Source organism: Oryctolagus cuniculus, chromosome 6 (genome assembly GCF_051225735.1).
Source record: "Oryctolagus cuniculus isolate XC-2025 breed Fujian yellow rabbit chromosome 6, ASM5122573v1, whole genome shotgun sequence".
Lineage (NCBI taxonomy): Eukaryota > Metazoa > Chordata > Mammalia > Lagomorpha > Leporidae > Oryctolagus > Oryctolagus cuniculus.
In genome coordinates this window covers 68769232-68778340 of record NC_142872.1, presented here as the reverse complement: position 1 = coordinate 68778340, position 9109 = coordinate 68769232, and the positions used below count along the sequence as shown (strand labels likewise).

The window sequence follows — 9109 nt, the reverse complement described above, 5'->3', positions numbered from 1 at the left end:
ACAAGTTTTACTGTTAACTCTCATAATCCAACTCTTTGAGGACAAAGGTCCTGCATGGGGAGTTAGTGCACAGCTACTCCTGTTGTTAATTTAACAATTAGCACTCCTATGTATGATGTCAGTGACCACCTGAGGATCTTGACATGAGCTTCTATGGCTATGGAAGTCTTTTGAATCTACAAACTCTGTCAGTATTCAGACAAGGCCATAAGCCAAGTGGAAGTTCTCTCCTCCTGTCAGAGAAAAGTACCTCCTTCTTTCCACTGGGGTCTCACCCACCAAGGTCCCTCGTGTAGGATATTTTTTTGCCACAGTGTCTTGGCTTTCCATACCTGAAATGGTCTTGTGGGCTTTTCAGCCAGACCAGATGCCTTTAGGGCTGATTCTGAGGTCAGAGTGCTACTTAAAGCAATTGTCATTCTACAAGTCTCTTCATCACTCCTTTTTGATAATATACTCCATTCTGAGAAAAAGAAGGGTTCATTGATTGTCACTCCCCCTCTTCACGGAGGAATGACACTAGACCCTGCGCTGTTCTTTTGTCTGCTCGGCCCTCCCCAGGTTTGCTGCTGGTTCTTCCCGGGTTGGCTACCGTTCCTTCCACCTCCGTGGAAGGGCGGTTCCCCCTGCCACTTTCTCCACTTCCGCGGGGGAGCGGCACACCGCCAGCCGGCTCTCTCGGGGGCTGCACAGGTGTTCCTCTGAGATGTTCCTGGTGCATGTTGTCTCTCTCCTCCTTTATAGTCCTCTTCCACCAATCCCAACTCTGCTACCCACACGCCGAGTACGCTGCTCTCCTCCAATCAGGAGCAGGATCAGCTCCTGCAGGTCATCACTCAAGTTGGCGAGAGGCAGCTGCGTAGAAGCTGTTTACTCCTCTCCCAGCGCCATATTGTGGGAGAGCAGATGCATAGAATTAAGTCTTAATTCCAGTAACTTAGTCTAGTCCGAGTTGCTCCCCACAATTGATGATAGTGGTTATTCTGCTCATCAGTATTTCTCATTCTCTTTTTCCCAGACACTAGTAGGACTGAACTTCTCACTTCCCAAGAAGTTAGACATGGCCAGGACACTGCTTTGTCAATGAACTGTGCATAAGTGAATTGTGGATGCAAAACTCTACTCAGAGTAATGCAGGCCCCTGAAGCCTAGGGCCCAGGAGACTCCCAGGCATGAGCAGAGCAGTCCCTGCCTCTTTGCTGATTTGCAATGCACAAGATATAAGCTTTTATGTTAAAGCCACTGAGATTTGAGGGACAAGGCCTGATGCAATATTAAAGCTATTCCTCAAAAAAAAAATTTGTTTCTACACAAAATAGAATTCAGTTCCAGGCCCTGATCATTATAAATAAGCTTTGCAGCAATATAAACACCTGCAGGGCAAGTGCTGTGGTACAGTTGGTTAAAGCACAGGCCTGCAGTGCCAGTATCTTTTACAGCTGCTGGTTCGAGTCCTGGCTGCTCCACTTTTGATTCAGCTCCCTGCTAATGCACCTGGGAAAACAGCACAGAACAGCCCAAGTGTTTGGAGCCCTGCACCCATGTGGGAGACCCAGAAGAAGCTCCTGGCTCCTGGTTTCAGATTGGCTTAGCTCCAGCCGTCCCTGTTATTTGAGGAGTGAACCAGAGGATGGAAGACCTCTCGGTCTCTCTCTGTCTCTACCTCTCTCTGTGGCTCTGTCTTACAAATAAATCTTTTTTAAAAATAAATAAAAATAAACACCTGGCAGCACTGGGAAGGGATGAGGGGTGTGGGACTATTCTTATCCCAGGACACCTTTGCCCCCTCCACCTGGTAAAGACCAGAAGCGGCAGCCCACCGGGACGATCAAACACCATCTCACCAGCTCCCCTGGCTGCAGCAGCACCCCACAGAGAACCGGCCTTCAGGGACCGCACAGGTCATGAAAACCAGTGAAATGGCTGGACCAGAGCACCTCCACTGCTAAAACAGCAATAACCAAGATTCTTTTCTCGACCATCCCTGAGTCAGGCTTCTGAACTTCCTCCTTGGCCTATCAGTACTCTTCTTCATAAAAACCGGTTTTACGGAGGAGCCCCGCTAAGCCACGTTAACAAGAACCACCCATAACACTCACCATCCACTTAGGTTCCTCATCCTCTGCCTCCTCCCTCCCCTGCTCTGGTTCTGATCACCCTGGCCCAAATTCAGCACGAAGCCTGTTGAGTCTCCTCAGAGTCCCCTTCACTCTTGCTGGTCCTCTTTGCTCATTTTCCACCCACGGACCGCACCCTGCTCCTTGGCATCCCGTCTCCCTGTGCCTGTGCCTGTGCTGAGCTCTGAACTGAGCTCAACCTGTTTCCCAGCTGCAAACCCCATTGCTGCTGCCGCTCCACGCATCAGCATGGCCCTGCCACAATCGGCCTCCCCACGCTTTCCCAGGTGTCACTGAGCCCGTTTATCCTACGCAGCAGCCATGGCTGAATCCAACAGTTGCTGCCAATAGGGCATATGCCAGGTTGCTTAATCTCCCCACGACTCAGAGAAGACGCAACTCCAAAGTTTTATGTGAAACTTCTGGTTCCTGCGCGTCCGCAACAAGCTGTAAAGATGTCCCCACCCTCATGAGGGTTCCAAAATGAAAGTTTTCTGGTTTAAGCCAAATTTCTTTCTTTCCCAAGGGAGGAAACAGGCTGAAGATGTCCTTAACATCTGCCCAGCGTTCCTTAATGATGGGCGCAGTGCTGTCGTCATAAGAGCAGGACCAGATCTGATTTCCAGTGCACCCTTCACGGACCCGCAGTAGCATATTTTCCCTTAATTTAAAAGGAAAAAACAAAAAACAAAAAAACTCTCCTGGCACCTCTGTTCCAGTTTGCTAATTCGCCCATGCAATGATGGCTCATTCTGAAGACTGCTGCGGAAAGATGACAAGGTAGAAAACGCAAAATAGGGCCGGCGATGCGGCTCACTAGGCTAATTCTCCGCCTTGTGGCGCCGGCACACCGGGTTCTAGTCCCAATCGGGGCGCCGGATTCTGTCCCGGTTGCCCCTCTTCCAGGCCAGCTCTCTGCTGTGGCCAGGGAGTGCAGTGGAGGATGGCCCAAGTCCTTGGGCCCTGCACCCCATGGGAGACCAGGATAAGTACCTGGCTCCTGCAATTTTCGGATCAGCCCTGTGCAGCGCGCCAGCCGCGGCGGCCATTGGAGGGTGAACCAACGGCAAAGGAAGACCTTTCTCTCTGTCTCTCTCTCTCTCTCTCACTGTCCACTCTGCCTGTCAAGAAATTTAAAAAAAAAAAAACGCAAAATAGGAAATGAAAATTAAAAACGGGAAACAGCATCACAGAGAAAGTGAAGTCCGGGGCCCCAATACGGGCCAGGCTGGGAGTGCAAGGGTCCCGGGAGAGAGGAAGTTCAAGAAGAACTTTCCATGCAAACAGGAGCCCCAGCTGCCAAGGATGTTTCTTATTTTACAATCTGTCCTGGCCCTGAATGGTTTCAGAGTGAAAGAAAGGTGAAGACGGCGGCGAGGAGGGAGAAGCACCTTGCAAGCACTGCAAAAAAAATCCTGCCAAGATACAGGCACGCCCGCCCGCACCGCCCCCGCCAGGCCGCGCCCGCCCGCGCCGCACCCACGCCCCGCCCACGGGCCACTTGACACCGCCAAGATGGCCGACCGGGAAGACGGCTCCCCAGCGGGGCGGGAGCCGGAGCCGGAGTCGGAGTCCGGGCCGGGGTCTGAGCCGGGAGAAGACTTCGAGATCGTGGACCGCGGCCAGTTGCCGAGCCCGGGCGCGCTGCGGAGCGCGGCCAAGGCGGCCGAGGGCTGGTCGGCGCCCATTCTGACCCTGGCGCGACGGGCCACCGGGAACCTGTCGGCGAGCTGCGGGAACGCGCTGCGCGCGGCCGCGGGGCTGGGCGGTACGGACGGCGGCGCGGACGGGGCGGCGCGCGCAGGTAGGGGGGCCCGCGGGAGAGCGCGCGGGGCTGCGCGGCGGGCTGGGGCCGGGCTCTCGCACCCGGCGTTTCGTGGCGCTCCCCGGGAACGGCCCCGGAAAGCTCCCGGGTTGGCGTCTAGGCTTCAGGAATCTGTATCGGGTGTTTAAATGTTTGGGGGAGCAAGGCCCGTGGTGTTTCCCGCCGGTGCCCGCGTGTCCCCCGCGCACCCCGGGCTCGCCGTGGAGTCCGCAGGCTTGGGCCCGCCGCTGACGCGCGTGGGACGAGCCGCCACTCCTCCCGCCACGGCCCCGGTCACGCGGGCATCTCCGCAGAGGGCTTTTCAGCGCTTGTAGTCTGGAGCAGTGTCGGCGTGAGAAGACTGGAAACATCCAACCGTTAGGACCCTAACAAGCCCTCCAAACCAGATGTTTGGGCTGTGCCGCCCCACACAGGAGCCACGAGCCGCGGGTGACATTCGCATGAAAAATTAGTTAACATTCCAAAGTGGAATCCCTTAATTGATTCAATTTCAATTCCCAAACTCAAAGTGCATACATCAACTTCTCTGTGTCGGTGGGCTTTGCAGCCACAGGTGTAACCGACCAACCGCAGATCAGAAATACAGTATTTGCGGTTTTGAGAAGGGTCTTGACAATTGAGCAGGCCAGTGACAGGTGACATTAGTAACCCCTTTTATAAAGGGGGATACTTCCACCAAATCAGGATACTCCTGGAGCCACGCTCTTAGTTACCATCCCTCACTGCCTGTCTCCTTGATAACTTTATATAGTAATATATACCATTTGGACTTTGAAAATTGGTCAATTTAAAGAAATGGTAAGTGGTAACTGCCACTTGAACTGGCAAAAATTGTGAACAAAAATGAACATGGGGGGAAGCTGGTGTTGGAGTGGAACAGCCAGTTAAGCTGGGAACTGGCATTCCTTATCTATCTGAGCACCACTTCCGATCCAGCTTCCTGGAAAGGCAGCACACGATGGACCCCTGCTGTCCATGTAGGAGACCAGGATGGCGTTTGGGGCTCCTGGCTTCAGCCTGGCCCAGCCCTGGACATCGCAGCCATTTGAGGAGTGAACCTGATGAAAGATTCTCTCTCTCTCTCTCTCTCTCTCTCTCTCTCTGTGTGTGTGTGTGTGTGTGTGTGCATCTCCTGTAGCTCTGTCTTTCAAATAAATACATCTTTAAAAAAAAAAAAAAAATCGTGAGCATGGCTTCCTGGCTGGTCCCTGAAAGATTTCAAACGGTCAGGTAGGACAGGAGCGGAGGTGGGGAAGGAGCCAAGTGTGAGCATCACCCTCTGCAGAGGCCTCAGGAAAACTGGTGGGGAGACAGTGGCCAGCACTTGTGTCAGGCCTGGGGCGGATGCCGGCTCCTCCTTTCCCATTGCTCTGCTGAGGACGGGGTGATCTCCGAGGGCAGCCACCAGGCGCAGAGCTTGGAGAGGAGGTGTGCTCCTGCTAGGAATATTTTTGATGATGGCGATTACAAGACAACACAGTGCAATGTTGTGGGATATATGGCATATTTGCTTTAAGATGTTATCCTACATGGGATCTATTTTGTTTGGGGGATTTTTTTTAAGTCAATAAAGCCACATGATTTTAAAAAAAAATGTGGCTAGTGCTGTGGCGTAGCAGATAAAGCCGCCACATGCAGTGCCAGCATCCCATATGGGTGCCAGTTCAAGTCCTGGCTGCTCCACTTTTGATCCAGCTGCCTGCTAATGTGCCTGAGAAAGCAGCAGAAGATGGCCCAAGTACTTGAGCTCCTACACCCATGTGGGAGACCTGGAGGAAGCTCCTGGCTCCTGGCTCCTAGCTTCAGCCTGGCCCAGCCCCAGCTATAGCAGCCATTTGGGGAGTGAACCAGCAGATGTTAAGATCTCTCTGCCTCTCTCTGTAACTCTGCCTTTCAAATAAATAAATCAGATCAAAAATAAAAACAAAAATCCAACCATGCAAAAGAACATTGAATGTACAGTAAGTCTTCCTTGTAAGAAACTGTCCCCACTGCTGTGTCTGTCCAAGTGCTTGCATGTAGCACGGGTGCTTTCCTCTCTCACAGTCTTCAGGCCATCAGGATGTACACAGGAGGCACTACAGCTTGCTTTTCATGAGTAATAAAGGATGAGTAATAAAACATGTGCTTCCAAGAGGGAACACACCAAGCATCAGGTCTTTCTTGTTCATGGCTGTTCAAAAAAAAAAAAGTGCTCTTTTATTTTGAAATGGTTCAACTTAGTCTTTGTCATCAGATCACTGGTGTGGATTATGCCTGTTTCCATTCTTTGCCACACATTAAAATACCCCTGCAGGCAGGCATTGTGGCATAAGCAAGCTAAATCACCGCCTGCGATGGCGGCATCCCATATCGCCACCAGCTTGCTCTCATCTGCTCCACTTCCGATCCAGCTCTCTACTAATGTGTCTGGGAAATAAGTGGAAGGTGGCCCAAGGATTTGGGTCCCTGAACCCACGTGGTAGATCCAGATGGAGTTCCAGGTTCCTGGCTTCGGCCTGGCCCAGGCCCAGAGGCCATTTGGGGAGTGAACCAGCAGATATAAGATCTCCTTTCTCTCTCTCTCTCTCTGTAACTCTGCCTTTCAAATAAAATAAATCATAAAAAATAATGTCCCTGCCGCAGAAGTACTACACTTTCCAGAGTGAAACACTGCAACTTTTCCCCCTTTATGTTGCCAAACTCTGATTTAGCCAAAAACAATTAGGAAAGTGGCAAAACGTGTCTCCATCAGTACCGTGCAGGATAACCTCATCCTGTGTCATGTCATTGGAGATACCAAAGGGCTCCTCCAAATCAAAAATGTGAAGAATCTAGTCATTCTTGTGTAATTCGGAACCGCTCCCTGCCCCAGTGTCCCTGGAACCTCTCAAGACCGGGCATTTTCTGTCCAGCTCAGCTTATTGTTCGTGTTGCGGGCCCAGCCCCTGCCGACTGTTGAGCTGTCCACTTAATGCAGAACTTCGCTGTGTCCCAACACTTGTGTGCTGTGCCATCATTAATCACGCTTAGCCTGGCCAAAGTCACAAAGCCAGTAACACTGAGAGAAGGGCCAAAAGACAGGTCCTGCTCTAACTTTCTGAGACTGTAAATTGAGTGTAAGCAAGACAAGGCGCCCGAGAGCACAGGATGGGTGAGCTGGCGTTCCCAGGGACGGCGGTCGCTGCAAGCCGCTGCTGCCCGCCTCTGCTCGCTTGCAACTCTGGACTGCACAGCTTTACTCACATGTGTTACCCATCAAAGACATCTCCAACTTTTAAAGTTGTTACATAAAATTCTTGATCAAAATTTTAAAGCTGTTCAGAGTACATTTTTCTAGGTTGCAGTGTGCTTCCTCCCGGTCTCCCATGCGGGTGCAGGGCCTAAGCACTTGGGCCATCCTCCACTGCTCTCCGGGGCCACAGCAGAGAGCTGGACTGGAAGAGGGGCAACTGGGACTAGAACCCGGCACCCATATGGGATGCTGGCCCCACAGGTGGAGGATTAACCAAGTGAGCCACAGTTCTTCCTCCAGTTCTTCCCATGTATACATTTTTCTGGTTTGTAAATGCTGACTTTTTAAAATAAAACTCTTCGATGGTTCTTTAAAGTGCATCAAGGGTTATGTATATTACACTAATGATTTCATAAGCATCACCATTCATCTTAAAAATAAATACCAAGAGGGCTGGCGCTGTCCTTGGGGCCCTGCACCCGCATGGGAAGACCTGGAGGAAGCTCCTGGCTCCTGGCTTTGATCAGTACAGCTCCCGCCATTGCGGCCAATTGGGGAGTGAACCAGCGGATGGAAGACCTCTCTCTGCCCATCCTTCTCTCTCTGTGTAACTCTGACTTTCTAATAAATAAATACGAGGGCCAGCGCTGTGGTGTAGCAGGTAAAGCCACCACTTGTGATGTTGGCATCTTATATGGGCGCTAGTTTGAGTTTGGCTGCTTCACTTTGATCCAGCTCTCTGCTAATGGCCTGGGAAAGCAGCAGAGGATGGTCCAAGTATTTGGGCTCCGGGCTCCTGGCTCCTGGCCCAGCCCAAGCCATTGTCATTTGGGGAGTAACCAGTGGATGGAAGAATACTCTCTCTGTGTGTCTCTCCCTCTCTCTGTAACTGTTTCAAATAAATAAATAGATAGATAAATAAATTATTTATTTATTTATTTTAAATTATTTGACAGATAGACAGTGAGAGAGAGAGACAGAGAGAAAGGTCTTCCTTCCGTTGGTTCACCCCCCAAATGGCCACCATGGCTGGCGCTGTGCCGATCCGAAGCCAGGAGCCAGGTGCATCCTCCTGGTCTCCCATGCAGGTGCAGGGCCCAAGGACTTGGGCCATCCTCCACTGCCCTTCCAGGCCACGGCAGAGAGCTGGACTGGAAGAGGAACAACTGGGACAGAACCCGGCGCCCATATCCTCTGCCACAGGCAGAGGATTAACCAAGTGAGCCACAGTACCGGCCCCAATAAATTTTTTTTTAAAGACTTTATTTGTTTATTTGAAAGGTAGATATACAGACAGAGGGAGAGACAGAGAGGTCACTTCCCAAATTACTGCAATGGCCGGAGCTGAGCCTATCCAAAGCCAGGAGCCAGGAGCTTCCTCTGGGTCTCCCACATGGGTGCAAGGACCCAAGTGCTTGGGCCATCTTCTGCTTTCCCAGGCCACAGCAGAGAGCTGGATAGGAGGTGGAGCAGCCAGGACTAGAACTGGCACACATATGGGATGCTGGCACTGCAGGTGGAGAATTAACCTACTGCATTACAGTGCTGGCCCCGATAAATAAATTTTTTTAAAATTTGTTGATGGGGCCGACGCCGCAGCTCAATAGGCTGATCCTCCGCCTTGCGGTACCGGCACACCGGGTTCTAGTCCCTGTTGCCCCTCTTCCAGGCCAGCTCTCTGCTGTGGCCCGGGAGTACAGTGGAGGATGGCCCAAATGCTTGGGCCCTGCACCCCATGGGAGACCAGGAGAAGCACCTGGCTCCTGCCATTGGATCAGCGCTGCGCAGTGTGCCGGCCATGGCAGCCATTGGAGGGTGAACCAACGGCAAAGGAAGACCTTTCTCTCTGTCTCTCTCTCTCTCACTGCCCACTCTGCCTGTCAAAAGATAATAAATAAATAAATAAATAAATAAAGATTTATTTATTTGAAAGTTGGAGTTACACAGAGAGAG

At 51.7% G+C, this 9109-nt stretch overlaps 1 protein-coding gene across 3 annotated transcripts in view; it reads left to right on the top strand.

Moving 5' to 3' along the window:
- Positions 1-3599: 3599 nt before the first annotated feature.
- RUFY1 (RUN and FYVE domain containing 1) overlaps positions 3600-9109 on the top strand; it is a 55543-nt gene continuing 50033 nt past the window's right edge. For 2 of the 3 annotated variants that reach the window (XR_016236479.1, XR_016236480.1), the window contains exon 1: positions 3600-3921. Coding sequence is in view for 1 of the 3 variants with exons in the window: in XM_002721301.6 (XP_002721347.1) it covers positions 3633-3921 (289 nt within the window). In the remaining 2 variants the exon portion in view is untranslated. The remainder of the gene's footprint in view (positions 3922-9109) is intronic. The other variant, XM_002721301.6, reaches the window with a different exon arrangement.